The sequence below is a fragment of the Lotus japonicus genome, chromosome 4, assembly GCF_012489685.1.
Source record: "Lotus japonicus ecotype B-129 chromosome 4, LjGifu_v1.2".
NCBI lineage: Eukaryota > Viridiplantae > Streptophyta > Magnoliopsida > Fabales > Fabaceae > Lotus > Lotus japonicus.
The window spans coordinates 2,572,236-2,598,466 of record NC_080044.1 but is presented as its reverse complement, the minus strand read 5'-3'; the positions used below and the strand labels follow the sequence as shown (position 1 = coordinate 2,598,466).

Genomic DNA, 26,231 nt, shown 5'->3' with positions numbered 1-26,231 from the left:
TTTTTATGCTTCTTAAAATTAAACAAAATAGAACAAAAACTACAGGCTTGCCTAAGAGTTTTTCAGGAGAAGAATCTCTAATTCAGGTGGGGAAATTCTAAGAGAAAGGGGCTTGAAATAGTCATACAGCTTCCTAGTCTAGCTAAAAAATCAGCTCGGATATTACTATCTCTAGAATATAAGTGAGGCCAATACTTCAACTTTTCCCTCGCAAAAGATTTATGTCGTTAAGTGCCGGAAGGAATCTCAAATTCTTTGGGTCCTCAATGGAAGTAAGTAACTCTGCACAATTTACCCCACAAATAATTTCTTATACTCCCAGTTCCAAACGAGAAAAAAAGCCTTCACACAACGCATTAATCTATGAAATGAACGAATTTCTGTTAACTTCGAACGCTTGGAAGCCACAAAACCACTTGCCATGCTCTTAAAATATCATCATTTCAAGTATACTAATACTTTTTTTTAATTAAAATGTTTTTTAACACCATATCATATGACACCATTTTAAGGATAAGAGAGAAACAGAGACAGTCCAAAACAGTTGCAGCATGAGCATCATCATTCCACACTGCGTGCACCAACCTTGTCATCGCTCTCATGCTCCCACAAACGAAGCAATCACGCTTCCTCACCATTCATTCCACTCTACGCCAATTCTCTCTGTGCCTTACACTCCAACGCTTTCAAAGAACCCTCTTCGAAGCAGATTGACCAAACCTCTAGCACTTGCAGCTCCTGAAACCCATGATGAACAACCCAACATTCGACCCTTAATTCACCTCTTAAAGACCTGTGAGGAAAAAAGGTATCTTAAAGAAGCAAAATCAATTCATGGGCATGTCTTAAAATCGGGTTTTGGAGGCAAGGACTTGTTGGTGTTTTTGAATAATGCAGTTCATGTTTACTCCAAATGCTTGGACTACAATTCTGCACGTAAAGTGTTTGATGGAATGTCCCAGAGGAACGTGTTTACTTGGACTGTTATGGTTGTCGCGTCCAATGAGCATGGTTACTACCACGATGGGGTGGAGCTTTTTAGCATGATGTTGGAGCAAGGTGTGTTGATTGATGGCTTTGTCCTCTCTGCTGTTTTGCAGTCTTGTGTTGGGTTGAATTCGATTGAGATGGGTGAGATGGTGCATGCCCAAGTTGTTGTTAGAGGTCTTCTGATGCATGCGGTTGTTGGGACATCTCTTCTTAACTTGTATGCAAAGATAGGAAAGAGTGAGAGTTCAGTTAAGGTGTTCAACAGCATGGCAGAGGTTAATGAAATCTCTTGGAATGCAATGATTTCAGGGTTTACCTCTAATGGCCTGCACCTACAAGCATTTGAGTGTTTTATCAACATGGTTGAAGGAGGGGTCATACCTACTAACTCCACCTTTCTTAGTGTTTCCAAGGCTGTTGGGCAGTTAGGTGACATTAACAAGTGTCATGAAGTTCATAGGTATGCTTCTGAATTGGGATTGGATTGCAATACTTCGGTTGGAACGGCTCTGATCGATATGTGCTCTAAGTGTGGGGCTCTGTCTGAGGCGCGAGTTATTTTCCACTCGAAGTTTGCGGGGTGTTTGGTTAACATACCTTGGAATGCAATGATAACAGGTTGTTCACATGCTGGTTCTCACCTAGAAGCTTTGGAGCTGTTCACAAGAATGTGCAACAATGATATCAAACCAGATGTGTACACATTCTGTTGCGTGTTCAACTCGATTGCTGCTTTGAAGTGTCTCAAATCCTTAAAGGAGACTCATGGGATGGCTTTGAAATGTGGATTTGATGCGATGAAAATTAGCGCATCGAATGCTCTTGCTGATGCATATGCAAAATGTGAGTCACTTGAAGCTGTAGAGAAGGTATTTAATAGAATGGAAGCGAAAGATATAGTATCTTGGACAACCATGGTGACTGCATATTGTCAATATTCTGAGTGGGGAAAAGCCTTGGCCATCTTCTCACAAATGTGCAATGAAGGTTTTGCACCCAATCATTTTACTTTTTCTAGTGTGATTACTGCATGTGGTGGTCTTTGCTCACTAGAACATGGCCAGCAAATTCATGGTTTGATATGCAAGGCCAGATTGGACACTGACTCATGCATAGAAAGTGCTCTGATTGACATGTACGCCAAATGCGGCAATCTGATGGAGGCAAAGAAGATTTTCGAAAGGATATCTAACCCGGACGTTGTAACTTGGACTGCCATAATTTCCACTTATGCTCAACATGGTCTTGTTGAAGATGCTCTTGAGCTCTTTAGGAAGATGGAACAATCAGCTGCGAAGGTCAATGCCGTTACATTATTATGTGTCCTTTTTGCCTGTAGCCATGGAGGAATGGTGGAGGATGGGATGAAAATTTTCCATCAAATGGAGGACACCTATGGTGTGGTACCGGAAATGGAGCATTACGCATGTGTTGTTGATCTCTTAGGTCGTGTCGGCCGCATGGATGAAGCAGTGGAGTTTATCTACAAGATGCCGATTGAGCCAAATGAAATGGTTTGGCAGACATTGTTAGGAGCATGTAGGATTCATGGAAATGCCGAGTTGGGGAAGATTGCTGCTCAAAAGATTCTATCAACTCGGCCTGAATATTCCTCTACTTATGTTCTTTTGTCCAACACTTACAAAGAATCAGGACGACATGAAGATGGTATTAGTTTGAGAGATACCATGAAAGAACGAGGCATTAGAAAGGAACCAGGATATAGCTGGATTTCAGTTGGAGGTGAGGTTCATAAGTTTTATGCTGGAGATAAAAAACATGCCCAGAAAGATAAAATCTACTCTACTTTAGAAGAGTTGAAGAGGAATATTAAGTACTTGAGCCATGAACCTGAATTCAGTTTTATACTATAACATAAGTGAACTTGTTGATCAAAATAGTCCTTAAACAAGAAGGAAAATAAACAAGGGGAGAGATGGGGCATCTTGGTTGGTTAATGTTTAACCATACAGCTCATCAAGGATTTTCAACTTAGTGCATGTTTGGAAGCCCTTCTATAGTTGATTCTGAAGCCAGAATCAATTCCGTGGAGAAACTTCTATCAGTAGCTTATGGGTTTTAAAATTGATTCTTATGAAATAGAAGTTGATCCAAAGATGCTACTATTATAGTTATGCAATTACCATTTGCAATGTGCTGGAGCACTGAGATGGTTTTGCTTGAGAAATTTGGCCTACGGGCTACAACCAATCATCACGATATACAGTATTTCAAAAGAGAAATTTATATTGAAGATTGAAGAGTGCCATTCCTATTGGATGTACCATGAGTGCCATTAGTTCCAATTTATAAAGAGATCTTATTTGAATCAGAAACGTGTTTATTTGCTTGTTATGATACAAGGTACTAAGATAGTGTCAACCTTTTTATAGCCATATTGAAGCCATGGAGATTGGACGTGACAAGCAAGTGAAGGGCAATAGAGACGCTTCATCTTCATCTTGTTGGTTTGGCGGGTATGGCTTTGCAAATCCACACATTTCATAAAAATACATATACATATAGGATACTAATCTTGGTACATGACGTGAAACTTATCCTTTTGTGAAGTTTTAGCATATAAGGAGCATATTGTAAATAATATGTACTTAATGTTAGTTGTGAAATCATGGTTCATAAGTGAATCAGTTTTTAACATGGTCCACCATAGAATTGCCCCTATAAAATATATATATTCTATAACAGCAGTTGCAAATGGTTGTACACTTTCATTTTAGGCAAACTTTTGCAAAACAAATAGTTGTTAGAAGCTCAAAATGGTTGTACTATGATTTCGTCCATTTTGTTTCATTACATTTTCTTAGGGTCTAATTTTTTGCCTATTTAGTTCATAGAATATGCTTGATCCACTTGAGGGAATGGATCGATGAGTATGGTGTATAGTTGAACCACACAGCTAACCAAATCAATAAGCTAATCTATCCAAATTGGGTCAAAATGGGGTTGGGCTTGGGGTTGTTAAGTTTGGATAATTATGGAATAGGTTGATGACACTCATAATTACAAGAGTAAGCAGTTGTAACAATATTTTTCTTAATACACATGAATCTAACGATCAGATCTAGAACTACCTTTCTAAGTCAAAATATATTATCAAAAAATCTCAACTTTCTTCTACATATGGGGTCCCAATTATTTCACAAGTCTTCAAAATGTTTTTGACTTTTTTATAATTAAATTAATCATTTTATTTTATGTGCAATGTAATTTTTTTTAAGAAATATATTATTATTAATTGCATTATCTGGATATGAAATGCAAGCTCTATTTATTACATCATAATATCATATTGCTATTCCAATAATCTAAACAATAACATTAGTCTCATTCTTCTTTTAAAAAAAAATTGTCTCACTCTCATTTGAGTTTACTTTATTTCATTAAGTTATATGAAATATAAATATAGATTATATTTTTATAAAAAATAAAAAATAACTTAACATAAGACCACACTTTTCTTCAATGATACTTTGTATTGTTATTAATTATTATCTTTTGAATAAATAAAAACGCAAACTCCTCATACAAAACCTATTGAAAATTCTTCCTTTCTATATATAACCACTTTCATTACGAATTTATAAAACAATATCTTGAGCACTTTATTTTCACATATCACAACATCAATAATACTAACTTTTCGAAAGTCACCGGTCCTACACTATTTGTTAGCCTTCTTCTGGTTTGGGTTAACTAACTACGTACCTACGCTTTCAACTAACTTGTTGAAAGCTTGAGCATTATTATTTTCAAAGCAATTCATAATTTAATCTATTGATGTGAACATTAAACCTAATTGTATCTTCCAACAAAGCCCTTAACGTAATAAACAATGCAAGCAAATGAAATTTTACATACTGGTATGGATAGCCTAAATGGTACTTGATAGATTAAAATTTCCCAAGTTCTGGGTTTAAATCCTATTGGTACCTAAATACCAAAAAAAAAGTAATATTACATACTTATTTTTTTGGGTTTAACCACGTCATCGTCTATTGAGACAATCCTGGTTGACTTGGATCTAATAAAGTTCAAAAATCTTCACAATAATACGTTTTATAAGACTCAAATTTTTGATCTTAGGTGTTCAAACAACTACTTAACTATTCCGACCGATACCCTATTGAGTTATTACATACTAATTTGATATAAAATATATACTTCTAAGTTCCAATAACACTTAAGCCTGAATCAAAATTTACTCTATCACCCTTGTGCAGTTTGAGAGTTGTGCAGTACACTGATATGGTATTGGTAGGTAACTGAAAAACCACAAGAATTGCCGTGTTGAATAGTCATCTAACATCTATTGAGTTTGATTGAATTGGCTTTTATTAATTGTTTGTTACCTTATATTTTTTACTCTTTTAATTTCTTAACATTTTAAAATTTTTTACAATTTGTATATTTTTTAAATTCTTTTAATTTCAGTGACGCAACTCGTTTGAATCACTGAATTTTTTGGAAAGATTTGGACCACTAATTGAAGGTGGGTCGAGTGAGCTAGATTAGGTATTTCTTAACTTACATATATAAAAGTGAATCAGGTTAGATCATCCCACTTTTTATGAACACATGTTAGCTCACTTAATTAACTATTTTAAGTACAACACATTAATTAACCAATTGGTATTGTGGTACTTAATTGTCAACGTTGCGACATTTTATTTCGGAAATTTCGCAATGGAATCACATCTTCTTTTTTAACTGGAATCGCATCTTCTCAAGCCATATAAAATGAGGTCTCTTCTTAGCTATTTTGTTTGTAAATTGGATCATATTATATATATAAATGAGATTGACATAAAGTATATTTTTAGCATGCATTATTATATCATTTGAATGGTTCGATCAACTTTCCACTAGATCGTTGATTTCTTCATATTGGAATGCCTGCGCAGCCAATATAAAAACAATATGATAATATTTAAGAAAACATGAAGTTATGGAATATAATGTGAAAGCTATAGGCATGGTGAGGAAATTTTATTTTTCGTGGATGCCAGATCTGATTATCTGCAACATAGCACATTGTTTTCTGGGGGAAGATAAAGTAGCCCACCATTTCCCTTTTAATTTACTTTTCCTTTCTTGTTTTATATATGTAACACAGTAATTGTTGTTTTCATTTGGGATAGTGGAGGAGGGTACGTCTTCATATGGACTAGCAAACATTTTCATGATAAGGGGAAAAAGAAGGTTAGTGGAGAAAAATGTCATCATTCCAACAATATTTGTCACGTATTTTGCTTTTGCTCACCTCTCCCACGGTGTCACCCAATTTAGTGTGATACATTGATACTCATTTTTCTTTTTTATCTCATCTTCATTCACTTTATTTAATTTTATCATCAAATTACTTATCATATCTCTTCTTACTATGCTATTTTCCTATTTCTCTAAAATTGAAGGTGAAATTGGTATGAACAAATATTTTCCTTTCTCACATGACCTAAAACCCCAACTTTTTTAATTCATTCTTGATTGTTTACTTTCAAAAGCAATCACACTAAGCACGAAATGAGATATTGACATAAATCTTACAACTAAATATTATGTGGCACTCGCGAATCTCGTTTGGTAACGGTTTCAAACCGATGCAAAATATGCTTTATGATTTTTCCTTTCACTTTCCACTTTGTGGCGGTAGACTGCCATAAAAGTAAGTGTCGTGACATTTTGGTGTTCATGAATCACAGTTCAAAGTTTAAACATGAAAAATGTTTGATAAAATTTCTATACACTCTAATCACATAATTTATGGTAAGGTTGAAATAAGATTTTAGTTGAGGGTCGATTTGTATAATATATTTGACCTATTTAAAAAAGTTTACTTCTAAGGGGTGCATATAGGTTAAATCGATCTGATCACCCCATCCGACACAAATCAATCTGAAACCAAGAAAATAAACTGGATTGGATCATGCATGGACTATATTGAATTCTAGAAGGGGAAATTAGATGAGTTCGGTTAGGGTTTGAGGAAATGAAATTTGAATCAAACCCATAAACCCGAAATATATGACTATTAGTGTTTTGTTAAGATTAAATTCAACCGCCTTATACTTTGTTGCGAGAAATTAGTAATATGCTAGTGGTTCATAGGAGCGTGAGTGGAGTATATTGAGGAGTCGGAGGGGGAGTTTGAGGAGGAGCCAAAGGAGTTGCTCGAGGACTTACTATCAAAGTTGTAGCTGTGGGTGTGGTAGTTTTTTTTAGAATCAAATGTTAGTTATTAGTTATGTTAGTAAATTAGTCTCTCATCAGAGTTTGAACTTTGAACCCTTCATCCTTCATTCTCATCAGCCATTATTTCACCTAATTCTTATTACTTGAGCTAACTCTCTAGAAAATTACTTCTAAAATCTAATCATAAATCCAATTTCACTCATAACATTTGTGGTATAGTCAATAATGACAAACCCTTTTTTTCCTTCTCCGTTTGGTTAAATGATAATATATGTAGTTAATACTTAATAAACACGCCATGAGATTTGAGATCTTAATTAATAATTATATCTATTTTAAAAATATAACGAGGAAAAAAAAAGCACGTTGATCACAAGCTCATTTCATGCCATTGTAGACCTGTTTGCATTTCTTATTTGGTGAATTCATTCACTTTGAAGGTTTTCAATGTCTCTTTCTTCATCTGAAATATTCCATTCATCAATGGAACTGCATCACCAACTGCACATTAACGCCGTTAAATTATTGACTTTCTAAGACCAGCCGGAACCTTCCCAACAACGAGAGAAAACAACGTTACCATTCACACTTAACGGCAACACGCCACTTTTGACCAAAACAGAAGCAACCGTCTAACGTTTTCGCCAACCAAACACGGTCTAGTCTTACGTGGCATATGCAGTACAATAACCTCACCATGGAAAGTACAAGGGTTCTATTAGTACATTCACCAAAACCCAAAGGGTAAAACAGGAATTCCAAAACCCCCTCCAACTCTAATCCATTGCTGGCCCCACCTGCACCCTCTATTTATCTTATATACTTCCTCCGTTCCTATTTATCTGTCAAGGAAGAGAAAATTCACACAAATTAAGGAAATCAATTAATTGTGTTGATTTTTATAAAAGTATTATTTGTTTTCCTATATAACCCTTTATAATGTATTTTATCTTTCTTCATTTATTATTTCTATAAGGACATTTCTTGGAAAAATATCAATTAATGCTCTCTTGAAACTCTAAGTGGACAGATATATATGAACACAATTTTTTCTTCAAAGTGGACAGTTAATAAAGAACAGAGGGAGTATGATATATATCATATCTACTTTGATTTTCTTTTTAGTTATGGACGAAGGAAGCTCACTTTGTGGTGAGTTAAGAGATTTGTAGGATGAAGGACTAAAGTTCAAATCTAGGCGAATGAACTAATTTACTAATAATTATTAATTAATGTTTTCCTATAAAAGAACTTATATCACTTTTTTTTCTATCATATCACACACCATATCTCTTAATTTTATCTCTTATCTTATCTCAATTTTTTTTATCATATCTCTTAATTTACTCTCTTATCTTCCTATCTCATTCTACCCGGGGGAGGCGTGGAGCTAACGAGATCTTTATAGGTTATTTTCCTTTTTTCTAAAAAATTATCTTCATAGTAAACTCTTTTCGACAAATCATTCTTCATACAAACCTTATAAGAATTGAATGAAAGTCTAGAAAGCCTTTTATATATGAGTTATACTAGATGTTGTTGGTAACTCACTAACCATAACCTCTACTTTAGTTAAGAAATTGCTGTCTACACCAAAACCAAATAATTATAAAATTTCTGTTTCGCCATCTCCCTCGGAAAAAAAAAGTTTTCTCTCCATCTTCTTCCTCTTCTTCAACCTTTTTATTTCTTTTCTTTTCTTTTTCTCTCCACGTTTCCTTTCATTCACCTTTTTAATTATTTTCCCTCCTTTATATATATTTCCTTTCCTTCGTATTTACCTCGCAACATTCTTCAATAATTCTAATGGCGCCGGGAATTCAACTAACCTCCGCCGGCGCCGTCGCCGGCGATGACTCCGTTGACCTCGAGGACGTTCGCCTGCTCGATTCCTACGAGAAATACGACGACGGCAACACCACGAACACGAAGCGTATTCAGGTCAGCATCTCCGGCATGACTTGCGCCGCCTGCTCCAACTCCGTCGAAGCCGCTCTCAACTCCGTCGCCGGCGTCTCACACGCCTCCGTCGCGCTTCTCCAGAACAGAGCCGACGTTGTCTTCAACCCAACCCTCGTCAAGGTTGGTCACTCTCTCTTCTCCCTCTCTTAACTTTGATGGATTTGTTCAAAGTGTTAGCTGCTGATTTTAGAAACTGCTATGTGATTGTGAACCCTAGGAAGAAGACATTAAGAATGCGATTGAAGATGCAGGTTTCGATGCTGAGATCTTACCGGAACCGGCTTCGGTTGGATCGGACAAACGCGGTGGCGCCGCCGTGGTGGTGGGACAGTTCACGATTGGTGGGATGACTTGTGCGGCGTGTGTGAACTCTGTTGAAGGCATCCTGAATGGCCTCACCGGAGTGAACAAAGCAGTGGTGGCTTTAGCCACTTCCTTAGGCGAAGTTGAGTATGATCCCAACGTGATTAGCAAGGAAGAGATTGTTGGTGCTATTGAAGATGCTGGTTTTGAGGGTTCGTTTGTTCAGAGCAGTGGTCAGGACCAGGTGGTTTTAGGGGTTGTTGGTTTGAGCTCTTTGGTTGATGCTCGGATTTTGGAAGGTGTGTTGGGTGGGATGAAAGGGGTGAGGCAGTTTCGGTTTGATCCTTTGTTGAATGAATTGGATGTGGTGTTTGATCCTGAAGTTACTAGTTCTAGAGCATTGGTTGATGAGATCCACGCCGGGAGTAACGGCATGTTCATGTTGCATGTTAGGAATCCTTATGCTAGAATGGCTTCTAAAGATGTTTCAGAGACCTCAAATATGTTCAGACTTTTTCTTTCCAGCTTGTCTCTTAGTGTGAGTATCTCTTTTGCACTTTACTTTTTTTCCTTGTTTGGCTTCCTTTTCATCTAATCACAATCTTTCATGAATGGTATGTTGAAATCCTTATGAAATGATTGAACAGATACTTACTATGTGAAAATACTGAGATTGTTTTCCAAAACTAATGCACACTGAAATAAATGGGGTTAAATTTGTGAGTTAAGTGATGTGTTTCAGAAAGAAAGGGTATCTGTAGAGAGATAGGGAGCAGGGGTAAGAAATCATGTAGTTACTAGTTACTGCTGTATGCTCAGACTTTCAGGTTCTGCAGTTGTCAAATCCCATAAATTTATAGGGGTTGTATTAGTCCATGGAGAAATTTTCTTCTAGAGGAATTGGTATTCTGCCATCATGTCATTTTTGTTTTTCCAAATATAAATATATAACTGAAACAGAATTAAACTTGATATTGTGAGCTTAAAATTGAGAGCCTATGTTAACATCCCTTATTTTGTTTAGTTTTTGCTTAATGTTTCAATTCCTTTGCATTGATTTTTGCTTGATCCATTTCTCTCAGATTCCTCTCTTCTTCATGGGGGTAGTTTGTCCCCATATACCATTGTTTTACTCCTTATTACTTTGGAGATGTGGGCCTTTCCTCATGGATGATTGGCTGAAGTGGGCATTGGTGAGTCTCATCCAATTTGTGATTGGAAAGCGATTCTACATAGCAGCTTTCAGAGCTCTTAGAAATGGTTCAACTAACATGGATGTCCTGGTTGCTCTGGGAACTACAGCCTCTTATGTTTATTCGGTTTGTGCTCTTCTGTATGGTGCTGCTACTGGATTCTGGTCTCCAACGTACTTTGAAACCAGTGCTATGCTGATAACATTTGTATTGCTGGGCAAATATTTGGAATGTCTTGCCAAAGGAAAGACATCTGATGCCATTAAGAAATTAGTAGAACTTACTCCTGCAACAGCTTTATTGGTTGTCAAAGATAAAGGTGCGTGTCAATTTAATTTGATGCGTGTTGATTTTTTACTAAAAGGGAGGTGAATCAGTTTTTGTGATGATTATCTTACATTTAGGAAGAAAGCTCATTACTGAAGGTTTTTTCATTTATAGGTTTCATTGCAACATCAAGTTTGAACTTGGCAATAACTCTTTTGTTTTCTAGGTGGTAAACCTGTTGAAGAAAGGGAAATAGATTCTTTGCTCATTCAGCCCGGGGACACATTAAAAGTTCTTCCTGGGACAAAGGTTCCTGCTGACGGTACGGTTACTTGGGGCTCAAGTTATGTAAATGAGAGTATGGTGACTGGTGAATCTATACCTGTTTTGAAGGAGGTCGATGCATCTGTTATTGGAGGTACAATCAATTTGCATGGTGTCCTTCACATTCAAGCTACCAAAGTAGGATCTGATACAGTTTTGAATCAGATAATTAGTTTGGTGGAGACCGCCCAGATGTCTAAAGCTCCCATACAAAAGTTTGCTGATTATGTAAGTATTGCGGTTGTGCTCTTGGATGACTTTTATGTTCTGCAGGTGTTTACTTGATATTCTTTGCATTTTTTGATAGAATGAAACGGCAATACATTCTTTTTGGTAAAGAAAGTATTAACTCATGAATCAGTTCTAAAGTTAGGTGACATGTTTCTAGACGCCCTGGTAAATGGCAACTGCATAATTTCATGTCTTTTAAATGATAGCTGGGCTCTTGTAAATTGTAATTGTAGAAGATACATTGAGTAGAAAGCAAGGAGTCAGCATTTAGTTTTCCTGGGCTGTTATTCTTGCAATTCTGATTGAGCTTGGAGAGTTAGGACAATATTTTGAATTTTTGATGCCTCAGATCTGCCCTATGAAATTATTCATAAAATTGGATTGTTGTTTGTTATTGAATCCAGTAATTTCAGGTGTAAGGCTTTGATCATAAATAATACAAGTATCTATTTATGTGCTTGCTCCTAGTTATCTATTAGTTGTCATTTTCTTCTTGAGTTTAACCTTGCTACTTGCTAGTTGATTGATCCACATATTACTGAAATATTAAATATGAACTGAGGTGCATTTTATTTGGCTTGCAGGTTGCAAGTATATTTGTTCCCACAGTTGTGTCTTTGTCAGTGTTGACATTTTTGTGTTGGTAAGATTATCTTGACTTGTTTTGGCATATTGATAAAAGTTGATTTCTTCTGTGTAATTGAAATGCTTTCCCCTACTTTGTCTAAACATTTTGTCTGATTGTGTAGGTACCTTGCCGGGGTTCTTGGAGGTTACCCAGAAGACTGGCTTCCAGAAAATGGAAATCACTTTGTTTTTGCCCTTATGTTTTCAATATCTGTTGTGGTGATTGCATGTCCCTGTGCACTTGGTTTGGCAACACCAACTGCTGTCATGGTGGCAACAGGAGTTGGAGCCAACAATGGTGTATTAATCAAAGGAGGAGATTCCTTGGAAAGGGCTCAGATGGTGAAGTATGTCGTATTTGATAAAACAGGCACTTTAACCCAGGGGAAAGCCACTGTTACTGTTGCCAAGGTGTTCTCAGGAATGGACCGTGGAGAATTTCTTACATTGGTGGCTTCTGCTGAGGTGAGTTCTCTTTATTTTATTTTTTTAATTATATTTATTTCTTTTATTCTTATTGTCTGTATATGGTATTGTCACATATACACAGTTCTAACTTAGATCCAGGTATGTAGAGGACCTACAGGTGAAATATTGTTCTACATTTCCTTTCCCCCTCCTTGAAGGAATTAACAGTATTCGATTCTTTTTTGTTAATTCAGGCTAGCAGTGAACACCCACTGGGAAAAGCAATATTGCAATATGCACGCCATTTTCATTTCTTTGATGGGTCCGCACCAACCAATGGTACCCAGAATGATGCCAAGGAGTTGAAGTCAGGGTGGCTTTATGATGCCTCAGATTTCTCTGCTATTCCAGGAAGGGGTGTGCAGTGCTTTATAGGCGGGAAGCGTATTTTGGTAATGTCCTTTGGCTATTGTAATATGACGTCATTATCTGAAATGTGTTTCATACTTTCCAAAATGGTTGCTTATTTGAGGCAGTATGTCCTGAACAGGTTGGTAATAGGAAGCTGCTGGAGGAAAATGGCATCAATATTTCTACTGAAGTGGAGAACTTCATCGTAGAGCTTGAAGAAGGTGCAAAGACAGGGATACTAGTAGCATACGATGATGTATTTACTGGAGTCCTAGGGGTTGCAGACCCACTAAAGCGAGAAGCTTCTGTCGTCATAGAGGGCCTCCAGAAAATGGGAGTCATACCTGTTATGGTTACAGGAGATAACTGGAGAACAGCTCGAGCCGTTGCCAAGGAGGTTTGTATCTATTTCTTTAGTATTTTCTTTTGGTTGGAAAGCTTGGTATTGTGATAACTTCGAATGTGGTTTCAAGGCTATGCTTCTTAGTCTATAAATTCAACATATGAAACTTTAAGTGTGTGGAGAAAACCAGTATCCGTTGCTTCTTATGATTATGACAGGTTTATAACATAAAATTTGGGTAGAAACTAAAATTAAAATACCTTCTGTATGACAGGTTGGTATTCAAGATGTTAGGGCAGAGGTTATGCCTGCAGGAAAAGCTGATGTTATTCGTTCATTCCAAAAAGATGGAAGTATTGTTGCAATGGTGGGTGATGGCATCAATGATTCTCCTGCATTAGCTGCTGCAGATGTTGGTATGGCAATTGGGGCTGGGACAGATATTGCAATAGAAGCTGCTAACTATGTGTTGATGAGAGATAATTTGGAAGATGTCATCACAGCCATTGATCTTTCAAGGAAGACCTTTTCTCGTATTCGGTTGAATTATGTATTCGCGATGGCTTACAATGTTATTGCCTTACCAGTTGCTGCTGGGGCTTTATTTCCTTTACTGGGGATCAAGCTGCCACCATGGGTAGCCGGTGCATGCATGGCGCTTTCGTCGGTGAGTGTTGTATGCTCTTCTTTGCTTCTCAGAAGATATAGAAAACCCAGACTAACTACAATACTTGAAATTATTGTAAATTAACGAGAAATGAAACTTATGAGGGTATCAATGAGTTTGATCCCAGTAATTCCAATTCCATTTTTTTTTTTTTTTATGTTTTTTACTTGCGCATTGTGTTGTAATTGTAATTGTAGGCTGTAGCTGCCAATTCGTTGTAAATGCTTGTAATTTGCATAGCTCTCTCACCCTGTCACTCCCCTTCTCTTTTTCTTTTTCAATTGAGATTAGACTAAAGGGTAAGCCCAAACCAAACGACACTTACAAACAAGGGTATTCAAACATTATGATAAATTTAATTGAAGGCTTAAAAAAGCACATTTGGTCCCCCACGAATGAGATTTGTGCAAAATGAGTCCCTAAACTATTTTTTTAGCATTCTCGGTCCTCCACGTTATCTTCTGTTACCAGTTTTGATCCTTATCGTTTTTTTGTTAAAAATCTAACGATTTCTGGAAAATCCAGAAATATTCATGCACTACTTTATCTCCTTCATACATCATTCTATGCTCTTCATATGTTCTTCAACATTTTTCCAGAAAGAAAGGAAAACAAAATCCATAAAGCTATAACACACCCAAAATCTCCAACAACATCAAAACCCAAAATCTCTTTCTCAAGAGCCACCACCTCATCTCCAGATCCAAAATATGACCCGCCAACCTCAACCACCACACCACGTCCTCTTCTCCTTCCTCCCATAGCAGCCTTCTACATCCAACCTTCAAAGCACCTGCTCCTCTTCTCATAGGAACCACGATCACTTCTCTCTCCCCCGAATCACCACCACAGCCGCCTCCTCTGTCCAAATCGCATCGCCGCTGCTCTGTATTCCCCTTTCCAGCGCTGTCAAGACCTCACTCAGTCACCTCCGACCCAAATCGTGATCTTCTCTCTCGTTAATGGTGTTTATTTCGAGTTTTAATTTCTTTTCAGATCTGGATGGTGGGTTTGGTGTAGGTTGAGGGAGGGTCTCCAAATCTGCTTTGCTGGTTCGTTTTGGGCTCCATTACGAGGACTTGTTGTTATGACTTTTGGTGACAATCTCACTTGGCATCATCTTTTGGGATTTGGATGCTTGCCGATTTGTTTTCTGGTTGGGTTATGATTTTTTTGCTGCTGTTTGTGTTCCACAAATTGGGATGTTTTGCTGCTGTGTGTGTCCATGAATTGGGGGTTGTGATTTGGGATGAGAAAACCCTCTCAGCATGATTTTCTAAGCATTGATTTTAAGAGTTTTGGTGAATTAAATGGAAGAAGGGATTGTGATGATGAATTATTTTATTTTCTGGATTTAATACTGGAGAAGATGATGAACATGAAGAGGAAGGAGATGAAAATTCATGATTTTTTAATTTTAATTAATTTCATCAATTTAAATATCATTAAAAAATTCCACATAAGCAAAAAAAACGTTAGTTTTTTAACGGAAAAGAGAAAAGGGACCAAAACTAATGACGGAGTATAACGTTGGGGATCAAGAATGCTATTTTTGAAGTTTAGGGACTCATTTTGCACAAAGCGCATTCGTGAGGGACCAAAAGTGCTTTTAAGCCTTAATTGAATTAATATAATATGATACATTTCTTAATACTAAATGCTGAGGGGCCAAATTTGAGATTTTAGAAGTTATAATGAGTTAAAACATAGCATTCATTCATTGGGTAATACATAAACAACATTGTAATCCCCTTACAAACCATCATGTAAAGGTTTTCCTTAATTTAATTGATTGTTGTGTCACATTTTAACAATTTGATTGGTAAATTATAAAAATATCTCTGCATGTCCTGTCCTGGCACCTATATTATTCACTTGTTTATTTTAAGTTTTACTATTTATACTCAATTAATATATTTTCTTTAATGGATGTTTTTGGAAAACAGTACTTATTCTTTCTATTAAATTAAATGACTTTTGACTCTTTTCAGAATATGTCTCATTTTTAGTTTAATTTCTATATGCATTGACGGTGTAAAGTATTTTTACACAATCAACTAATCAGATTTTAAAGATGTGACAAAATTTGTAATTTTATTTAATTTCATTAATTAACGTGACACATCTTACAATCTAATTGGTTGACGGTGTAAATTTTTTTCACACTGCCAGTGAATCATCATTTTTCTGCTCATATTTATAAGGTCTAACTTGCTTACTCAATTAATATAAAAACTAATAATAATATTAGATGGCTTTATACACCTCTCTTACTTTTGGACATACAAATTTGTAATAGATAATGACAGTCACAAAAATTTATATAGTTTTTAAGCACTACAATGACTATACAAAAGTTAAGTTTTCAATGGTTTGTTTTTGTACTTTTCACAACGTCTTGAAAATTAGGTGAATGACGCATGCCCATATGCCATCCTTACCATCATACAAATAAGTATGGTTAATTAACTCATTTACAAAACAAAAAAGATGAATGTACGTTAACTACTAGAATGAGAGTTAATGTTGTGTTGTTTTATAGTGTAAAAAAATTGATTATTCTAACGAAACGTGTCAATCATACAAGTCTGAAAGTCTTCTTGCATACATCGATCTTTTCACACTATTTAGCACTACCACAGTCCACACTGTTAGATTATCTTCGAGACGACAAAAAAATGGAAACAACATGGTCCACAACTGCAAGCATAATTCTCATCTTGCTGATACTTGCTCTGATATGGGCCTGGAGGATACTGAACTGGCTATGGCTGAGGCCAAAGAAGCTAGAGAGGTTGCTAAGAGAACAAGGCCTTCAAGGGAATCCATACAAGCTTTATGTTGGGGACTTAAATGAGCTTCTCAAGATGAGAAATGAAGCTACATCCAAACCCATGAGTCTCTCAGATGATATAGTTCCCCGTGTGTTTTCCTATGTCCAAAACAGTGTCAACAAATATGGTATGTATGTCTATGTTTCAAATTTTGCAATTGTGTGGTTCATCTATTTAACCCTTTTTATACACTTCTTAATAGCATGTTTTGATCGTCTTCTTTTTCTCCGAATCAATTCTGAAACTCAACTTTCTCACAGAAGCTTCTCTTCAGAGGAATTTCTAACTTAGAATATGTGACTTTCCTTTGGATGTTAATTTTGTAGCATGATGACTATAGTGGGAATATGTATTGTTGTAGTCACACTTGTTTTCTCTGATTAGCTCATCTCCATTGCTGTTGTGTATTGAGAAGTGCACACAGTGACACAGTCCACTAATTCCAGAGTTTTCTGTAGGTTTCCTAATTATTAGAGTCCATCATGAAGTAAAGATTGAGACACCCCAAAACCAAATCATTCTCCATTCACCTCGAGATTGGTTTTGTAGTTGTGTTATGTTGCGCTCAACTGATATCTAAACACACATCATAATCATTAATTTCCCCGGGTCTTAACGATGGGATTAATCACCAATTCACCATGTTTTCTAGTTGATTCTCAATATTGTGTGGGGCTTATAAGATTGCACCTATTCTCACCCTTATCTTTACTTGTAAGTTTTGCTACTACTACCAATATGCCACTGACAGTGCTTTTTAGTGAAATCATTTTTGAACAACACTATTAAGCACCATGAGTGACTTTTTTTAAATTGTCCATAATCCTTGGAAAAGGTAAAATGGATTTGTACCTAAAGGTTCCTATGGTTTGCAATTCATGTGAAAAGTCAAATTGTGAACACCCAAAATTGCCTATTCTCTTCAATTTCTAATGTTATTATTTTTCTAATCTTTATTTTAAGGCTTATAAAGTTGCTTATTGTGTGCAGGAAAGAATTCCTTCATCTGGTTTGGGCCAATACCAAGGGTGACCCTCACAGATCCTGAGCATATCAAAGATGTACTTAACAAGATCAATGATTTCCCGAAACCTAAAACGAATCCGCTTGTCAAATTACTAACTCAGGGTCTTGCTAACCATGAGGGAGAAAAGTGGAGCAAGCATAGAAGGATAATCAACCCTGCATTTAATTTAGAAAAATTGAAGGTTAGTAGCCATTTACTGGATGTAGTGAAGACATGTCACAAAATTTAAGGTTTGAGTAACATGATATTGAGTTTGAATGTTTATGTGCTTAGCTTGACATGGGAAATTTTAACTCCTTGTTATTATTTTGACACCACAGACCATGCTACCAATATTCTTCAAAAGTTGCAATGATCTAGTTAGCAAATGGGAAGGAATGTTGTCTTCTGATGGGTCGTGCGAAATGGATGTGTGGCCTTTCCTTCAGAATTTGGCTAGTGACGTTATATCTCGATCAGCATTTGGAAGTAGTTATGAAGAAGGAAGTAGAATATTTCAACTTCTACAAGAGCAAGGTGAACTCGCAATGAAAGTTTTGCTGAATGTTTACATCCCTGGATGGAGGTATGACTAATGAGTGTATGTGACTGTTTGATGGTGAAAGCAAGACCAACCTTATTAAATGAGTTTTATTTAACTGCACTTGCTTAGAAAATAATGCTTAATTAGTTAAGAACCAAAGAAATGTGTTTCATAAAACAACCACTTACGATATATTTTGATGATAATATGTGGTATCTCTAATCTCTCCATAGTAACTTGAATGGGGAAAATTTTCTTTCAGATAAAATTATTATCAAAAGCAACATCTATCATTAAGAATTTGTGTTACACTCGATGCCCCTTAGTTTACCAATTACTGTGATAAGAAGATGATAGGTTATCTAACTGCAACTAGAAATAGCAAAATTGTAAGAGCTGTTGGAAATCCAATTTTTGTTTACTGTTGACAGACAGAACAACCACTAGAAGGCTAGTTGATATATAAAGGAAACCTTCCCTTTGTTAAAATGTAATCTAAATAGCATCCATGCCTCTTCACTTAGTAGTTTAAGCTTTTGGGGCAATTGATTCATAATATAATATTTGAGTCTCTATGAACAAGTGATCTATAGTTTGATCGAACGTGTTAGAAATTTTATATAAATAGCTTACGTTTCGTCATAGTTTGTTCATCATACTCTTCATTTCATCATAATTATGGGACTGATTGTGGTTTTTTTAGGTTTCTACCTACTACTATCAATAGGAGGATGAAGGAAATTGATAGAGACATAAAAACTTCACTTAAGGATATAATTAACAAGAGAGAAAGAGCACTAAAGGCGGGTGAAGCCACAAACAATGACTTATTAGACATTCTTCTAGAGTCAAATCACAAGGAAATTCAAGAACACAGAAACAATAAGAATGTGGGAATGAATCTTCAAGATGTAATTGGGGAGTGCAAGCTATTCTACTTTGCAGGACAAGAAACAACTTCAGTTTTGCTTGTTTGGACAATGGTGTTGTTGAGTAGGTACCCTGATTGGCAAGAAAGTGCAAGAGACGAAGTGTTTCAAGTCTTTGGCAACCAAAAACCAGATTTTGATGGACTAAGTCACCTTAAGATTGTAAGTGTTGTATTATGATATTATCTATTCTCTTGATGCTGAATAATATAACATGCCCTAGATTATACTAACTGTTATTGTAAATTCTCATCAACCAACTACCTCAACTACCTCAACTACCTCAAAAGGTTAAGGTTAAGCAGATAGATCACACTTGAATTTATATTACGTTTCTAGCATAGCTCCTTGCACTAAAGCTCATTGGACTTGAAGCGTGGATATTCACAAGCCCTCCTATCTTGTTCTGAAACTCAAATTTTTATTAGAACAATAGGGCGAGAAGTATCGAACTCTAGACCACTTGTTCATAGACTACGATAACATGTCATGAACTAACTATGAGTGAAGTTTCACACATGAATGGTTTTATATTAAAATTTCTAAATAAATATTTTCTTTTTGTAACAGGTGACCATGATTTTGTATGAGGTTCTTAGGTTATACCCACCGGCAATTGCACTCACTCGAACTGTTCGCAAAGATGTGAAACTTGGAAACATTACATTACCTGCTGGGGTTCAGGTTTCATTACCAATAGTTTTGGTTCACCATGACTATGAACTATGGGGTGATGATGCTAAGGAGTTCAATCCTGAGAGATTTTCTGAAGGACTTTTGAAAGCAACAAATGGGAAAGTTTCATTTTTTCCTTTTGGATGGGGTCCTAGAATATGCATTGGACAAAACTTTTCTCTATTGGAGGCAAAAATGGCTTTGTCAGTGATTTTACAACATTTCTCATTTGAACTCTCTCCGGCCTATACTCATTCTCCAACTACGGTTGTTACTCTTAAGCCAGAACATGGTGCTCATTTAATTCTACATAAAGTGAACACATAAAAATTATACTCCCTCCGTCCCTAATTATAAGCTAAAGTTGTAAAAATCACACTTATTAAGAAAGCCTTAATTGATGCATTGGTTTTCAAAAAAAATGTACAAGGGTGAATGCAAGGGTGAATATGGAAAGAAATATTAACTTTTGCAAGGTTAGCTTATATTTAGTGACACAAAAAAAGTCTCAATGTTAGCTTATAATTAGGGGCTTATAATTAGGGACGGAGGGAGTACTATTGTACCTTTGTACCTTTTAATCAATGGGTTAGATACCCTTGTACCTTTTAATGTATTTTGTTTGGCTGATAAAAAAAAAGTTTTATTCTTCTGCTTATTATAACCCGAAATAGTTTGAATTTGAACAAAAAAAGGAAGAAACCACAATAGTTTGTGGCAACATGAGAATGCATATCTCTTATAAAACAACACATGCAGTGCAGTCTGGAGTTGAAAATAAAGATTAACACGTCCTTCCAACGCTATGATTACTTCAGATGGTGCTCGAACAAAGATGCCATCTCAATCTGTACCATAAACAAAACTCATTAAATAAGGGTGCTTTCGGGTAAACAGATTAAGTAAGCGCTTATGGCAAGACGCTTATTCATAAGCTAATTTGAAAAAATTTATTGAAATAAATTGAAAATGTTATGGATAAGCATAAGCTTCTATTCATAAGCTAATATGAATAACTCGAAAAATAAAGTCAAAACAGCTTTATAGTATCAAGTAATCAACTTACAGCAGTCAATGCAGCCTCAGCACCCTTATTCCCAGATTTGCCACCAGCTCGATTTAGAGCCTACAGTTTACGAAAAAAGAACAAATAAAAATGCAAGTAATCATATTTCTCATCATTATAGAAGAAAATTTCATAACTCACAGAGCAAATGCCATAGGATAAACTTACCTGATCCATGTTCTCACATGTTAGGACACCAAATATGCATGGAACACCTGCAAAGTCATCTCAAAATGGTTCAATATTCAAGGATCATGGAAAGAAATGGAAAAACGAATGCTGACTAGTCCGATGAATCTCCCCACTTAATAAACAGAAGAAAAAATATAAATGATCTCTTATACTAGTAACTAGATTAGAGGGAAAAAAAGGTTTGAGTATTTTATCCAGTGAAGACCAATCTTAAAGTTAGGTCTAGTACTAGTGATTAAAAAAAACATTCTTTCAGGAGTTTCTTATCAACCTTGGTATTATAGAATCTAGATTCTATATTTAATTTTTACAGAATACTCAAGCATGATTTGTTGGTATGTAGAGATTATAATGACACTGAAAGCCTGTTTGTTTTACATTTCAGTTGAAAATAATTACATTTGGTCATTTGGGTGGTAAAATAAATTTTGTTTAACGTGAATTGTGTTTGAGTAGGTTCTTCCATTAAGAAAAGACATTTAAACAAGAAACTTAATTCATGTTTACCAGAAGTGAAATTTTTTGGCTTTTCTGTTAAGAATTCGTTCTAAATATGGGGGGACCCATAAAATATATCTACATTTACACCTCAAAAGTAAATTTATTTTACTAGCCAAACAAAAATGTTATTTTAGACATACAATTAGAATACCATTTCGAAAGACAAATTCATTCTTTAAAACTTAATTCTACCAATCGTAATTATATTAAACTTAGGTTTATTAAAATTAATTCTACTAAACTTTAAAACAAACAGACCTGAGTTTAGACCAGCTGAAAGCACTCCAGATGCTGCTGAATTAGCAACTGCATCATAGTGGGTTGTATCTCCTCGTACCTGTTAACGACAAATATTGGTCACAACAGAAGCGTAATTTGAGCCAACATATATACAGATAATGGGTACTCATAAGTTGTAAAAATTGTACAGAAGAATATCATCCATTTGTCAAGATGGATCATTACCACAGCTCCTATGCATACAATTGCGTTATATTTGCCTGATTTACCCAGACTTGTTGCAACAGCACCAATTTCAAAACAACCAGGAACCCACACAACCTAAGGGAGAAAAGAAAGCAGCAAGTTTCTGTCAGTGTTCACTGCAAAAGAAAGTGATATTAAAATTCAGAATAAGGCAAATATGCCTCAATTTATATGTTATTTAACATTTTTTGTGAGTAATAACAGTGGCACAGAAATATTTATTGAAAAAAATGTCCAATGGTGACATAACACACTAAGCCAACAAAGATTGATGAAAAACAAAAAAGAATGTATTAAGATAGAAAACGGTAAATGTTTTCAATTTTCAAATTCAAACTATACGTCACATAATGTAATGAGTCACAGGAGAATACAACTACTTCAGCTAGTCAGTTAGAGATTCTACCATTCTAGTATTTAGTTTAGTATTCATGTGGTTAGTTAGCAGAAGCTTATGCTCTGCTGCAGTGGCGGAGGCAGGAATTTGAGACTTGGAGGGGGGTCAAGAGTGACATGTCTGGAATAAATTTTACAGCTCACACATATATATATATGTATGACATTTAAAATCACAAAATTGAAAAGCTTGGGTGGGAGGGGGGCATCACACCAGCATGTCCCCCCTCCCTCCGCCACTGCTCTGCTGCCTGATGCAGCCATGTACTCTTCATTGGCGCGGTTTACATTCCATATACTCATATACTTCAGTAGTTCCAGAAGAATGAAAATCATCTTTCCCCTCATTCAGTTTTTTTAGAAAAACATCTATAATATAATGGATATGAAAGTAGGAAATTTTTTTGAAAAATCAGGCACCATGTTTTACAAAACTTATCTGATTGTAATCAATTAGTCAAGTTGTATTGAGTTAGTTATTAATTGTTAGTGTATAGTTAGTTTAACCTTCACGTAGAAGCTTCTCCAATTGAGCTCTATATAAGAGAAAAAGTGAGTGAAAACATACAAGAATCATTCCAATAATTTATAGGATAGCTTACATCAATGTCCTCATCTTGAACTGAATAATTCTTGAAAGCCCCTAAAGCTCCCTCCAAGAGCGGCCTGGTGACGATTTCATTAAACCGTGCAACAACCTAAAAGAAGATCAATTAGAAGCAAGCAAAATAACACAAAACAATAAGAAAATCTTCATAATTACAATCCAGTTTGAAGTAGAAAAGAAATAAAAAATCTTGAAACAGAATATGATAAATTCCTAGTGATTGACTAGTATGTCATTTATCTACTTCATACTCCCACCTTTATTGTTTAACCTCTCTGCACCACCATCCAATCTACCATTCTCTGTGAATTTTTTACACTTCTTCACATTTTCATATAGTCAAAACCTTAATTAATCGTCTAAAAGCTTTAGAATTAGAATCTCATGTTGTCATGATTGACTATTTTTATCCAGCTTCATCTGTTAAAATATGATTTGCGCATAAAACAGTTTAGCATTAATATTTAAGCAATACATACCACAGCAAAACGAAGTCCCTGAGCTCTTGTAACAGAACCTGTTAGATGCCTCACAGCAGCGGTTTGTGAAAATGATGATCGACCCTTGCTCTGAACCTGTTGCTTAACTTCTGAAGCAAAAGAAGGAAAGCAGCAAAGTGTTCAGCCACTAAAACAGTTTGAATACAAACAATAAAAGAAGTTACCACAGTTAAAGTGGGATAAAGCATCCTGAAATTCTCCATTCCTTGATAAACAGTAGTAAAACAAATCTTCAAAAAATGGATTATTCATTATGTTTATCATCAAGTATCAAAATAGTAGAAAGGACACGAAATGTAACCTCGCAAAGAAAGCGAAAATGAGAGAGCGCTTGAGCTTTTCAGAGCCTTTTGGAGATGCAAGATATTACTACCCCCAAAAGAACGATCTTGGCCATCATGATTCACAAATCCAAGCATAGAGTGACGGGTAGGAAGCAAACAATCGGTTGAAACGAATAAAGCCATTCCTTCAGTCTAAAAATTGAGCGCAAAGTCTTTCAGATACAGAGTATATCTAGAGGCAAACAACAAACAGTGAGCATAATAAGCATCTTGTCAGCTAAGTTTACATACACAGATCTGAAGAACAAAGTCCACCCAAATTAAAAAGGGGAGCAGAAGATAAATGAATATAACCTCTAAAGTCTAATCTAACCCAGAAATTGATATATAACCTCGAATCTAATCCAGAAATTTCTAACATTTTGTTTCAATAATCAAATAAAATCTTAGCCTCAACCATCAACCACACCAAACCAGATTAACATGGAGAACTTTCTCAATTTCCTACTTCACCAATTTAAAAAATGTGTGTCTGTTCGCGTGTGTTAAACAAATCACTAAGAGTAGCATGATTAAACCACTTTCTCCTATGTAGCATGCAAAATCCCTCAGGTTTCTACGAAATTGGTTGAACAACACAACACGCAGCAGCGATCCAAACTGATTAACATAAATCCAGCCCAAAAGAGTTGTCCAGACAACATTACTAGCCACATTGATAGATTCAAACTCAAATGAACAAAAAAAAAATTAAAAAAATTCACACTATGAGAGTAGCATTTCTAGTTTCAAATACTTGAAACATGGCATTGACAATTGAAAGCACACAGATTCAGCAGCAATCATACCCAATTCGCGAAACGCTGCGCGCTGAATCAAAATGGGTATAATCTGCGGTTGGTCTCTCTGTAAACGTTAGGTCAAATTCAAAGTCCAAACGAAGAAGAAGAAGATTATAACAACGTGTTTGGAGCAAAGATGGAAAATCATGAAATAATGAAAGGTGATGATTCTGTAACGGCAAAATCTTCATGGATGGTAAGAAATGGTTGAAATTTAAGTTGCAATAATCGATTATTCATTTCACCAGATTCATCTATGATAGCAGAGAAAGGGGAAACAAATTGGAAGAGAAACAATGTGGATGAAGCTAAGATGATAGCGGAACACAGAGAGTAAGAGGAAAACAGGATGAGCTCACCGGAGAGAAGCCGGCACGGTGGTCACCGGAGTTTCGTCGGAGACGGGCGGTGGTCACTTGAGAGAGCAGGGAGGAAGGGGGCGCGGGAGTATCTGAATCCAAGAATGCACCCGATTGTTATTGGGTGTGAGGTGAACTATTGTAGTCAACACCTTATGGACCATCACCTAGTTAGCGTTGTTAAACTCGACTCGAACATCAACTAAGTCTCACCGAATCAGTAGATTATTGGTCGAACCGATTAGTTATTGGTTTGGTTGATTCTATGTGTAATTTTTTTTAAGCAATGTATTAAAAAGTTAAAATTTATTCATCAAGTTTTTATTCTTAATGTGTAACTATTAGTTTTAAAAATTCTCATCAAGGATTCAAGGGGACAATTAGCAATGGCTTCAACTATGGTAATGGTGGAATTCTTTTAATATCCCCATGTGGGGTTAGAATTAAGATTACTTAGAAAAATCATGGAAAAAATATAAAACTTGAAAACATGTATAGGGATGGCTCTTGAAATGGTTTAAATGGAATTTGAAATTGCTTTAATTAGAATTATTAAAATGAAAGGTAAATCAATAACATATTTAATACATTTATTGACCATTAAAATTGCTAGAAAACTCATTAAAAAATTTAAACCCCACAATAACCAAGAACAAAAAAAATTAAAAATTAAAAAAATGGATCACTCACCGGTTAAACCCAAAACTTGGTTGAGTCGACTCGGTTAAGTCTGATTCCAATTCATACTTGGTCGGATTATCAACTCGAACCAGTTAGGTGGTCGGATCGATTCTTAGCCTTAGGCTTAACCATCCTTCCCAGCACCAGAGCGTCAATATCTTTAATGTAGACCTTCAATGATGTCTCTCTTTCAAAGCTTCTAATCTCAACAGTCCTTGTTTCTTTAACCTTGATCGGATGTTGAATGATCTTATCCAACCAAGCCATATCTTTAACTGTGTTTTTTCGGTTAGCCATGTGCCACTCTCTAAGGGTACGTGTTAACAGTCTAGCCAATTGTATTGTCCTAACCGCAAGGAATTCTAGCTGACCAAACACATTCTTTTTGTCAGG

General features: G+C 35.8%; 4 protein-coding genes across 10 annotated transcripts; 3 read left to right on the top strand and 1 right to left on the bottom strand.

The window, feature by feature from the left end:
- The first annotated feature begins 200 nt into the window (after nt 1-200).
- Nucleotides 201-3,722, top strand: LOC130715372 (pentatricopeptide repeat-containing protein At5g27110-like). 2 transcript variants are annotated; one of them, XM_057565465.1, is made up of 2 exons: nt 201-2,733; nt 3,384-3,722. In XM_057565465.1, exons 1-2 carry the CDS (start codon nt 552-554, stop codon nt 3,422-3,424), a joined length of 2,223 nt encoding a protein of 740 aa, XP_057421448.1. In that variant the 5' UTR covers nt 201-551; the 3' UTR covers nt 3,425-3,722. The 2 variants fall into 2 exon arrangements, with proteins under 2 accessions (XP_057421448.1, XP_057421447.1); XM_057565464.1 differs by lacking the exon at nt 3,384-3,722 and having other exon boundaries at nt 205-3,090.
- Nucleotides 3,723-8,801: 5,079 nt separating this feature from the next.
- On the top strand, nt 8,802-14,192 carry LOC130710582 (copper-transporting ATPase RAN1-like). Its single transcript, XM_057559902.1, has 9 exons — nt 8,802-9,282; nt 9,380-10,003; nt 10,548-10,977; nt 11,152-11,477; nt 12,065-12,123; nt 12,230-12,572; nt 12,770-12,967; nt 13,066-13,323; nt 13,544-14,192. The coding sequence occupies exons 1-9, from the start codon at nt 9,007-9,009 to the stop codon at nt 14,018-14,020; spliced, it is 2,991 nt and encodes a 996-aa protein (XP_057415885.1). The 5' UTR covers nt 8,802-9,006; the 3' UTR covers nt 14,021-14,192.
- A 2,354-nt stretch (nt 14,193-16,546) lies between these two features.
- Nucleotides 16,547-20,582, top strand: LOC130710958 (cytochrome P450 72A68-like). The gene is made up of 5 exons (XM_057560362.1): nt 16,547-16,897; nt 17,761-17,978; nt 18,118-18,362; nt 19,024-19,411; nt 19,820-20,582. Exons 1-5 carry the CDS (start codon nt 16,615-16,617, stop codon nt 20,249-20,251), a joined length of 1,566 nt encoding a protein of 521 aa, XP_057416345.1. The 5' UTR covers nt 16,547-16,614; the 3' UTR covers nt 20,252-20,582.
- LOC130710959 (6,7-dimethyl-8-ribityllumazine synthase, chloroplastic) lies at nt 20,555-25,318 on the bottom strand. Of its 6 annotated transcripts, none has more exons than XM_057560364.1 (10): nt 25,158-25,314; nt 24,805-24,862; nt 23,974-24,188; nt 23,652-23,761; nt 23,168-23,263; nt 22,149-22,244; nt 21,942-22,020; nt 21,159-21,205; nt 20,991-21,050; nt 20,555-20,772 (listed from the first exon to the last, which is right to left on the bottom strand). In XM_057560364.1, exons 3-10 carry the CDS (start codon nt 24,137-24,139, stop codon nt 20,734-20,736), a joined length of 693 nt encoding a protein of 230 aa, XP_057416347.1. In that variant the 5' UTR covers nt 24,140-24,188; nt 24,805-24,862; nt 25,158-25,314; the 3' UTR covers nt 20,555-20,733. The 6 variants fall into 6 exon arrangements, with proteins under 6 accessions (XP_057416347.1, XP_057416350.1, XP_057416349.1 ...); XM_057560367.1 differs by having other exon boundaries at nt 23,974-24,148; XM_057560366.1 differs by having other exon boundaries at nt 24,805-24,847; nt 25,158-25,304.
- Between the last annotated feature and the right edge of the window lie 913 nt (nt 25,319-26,231).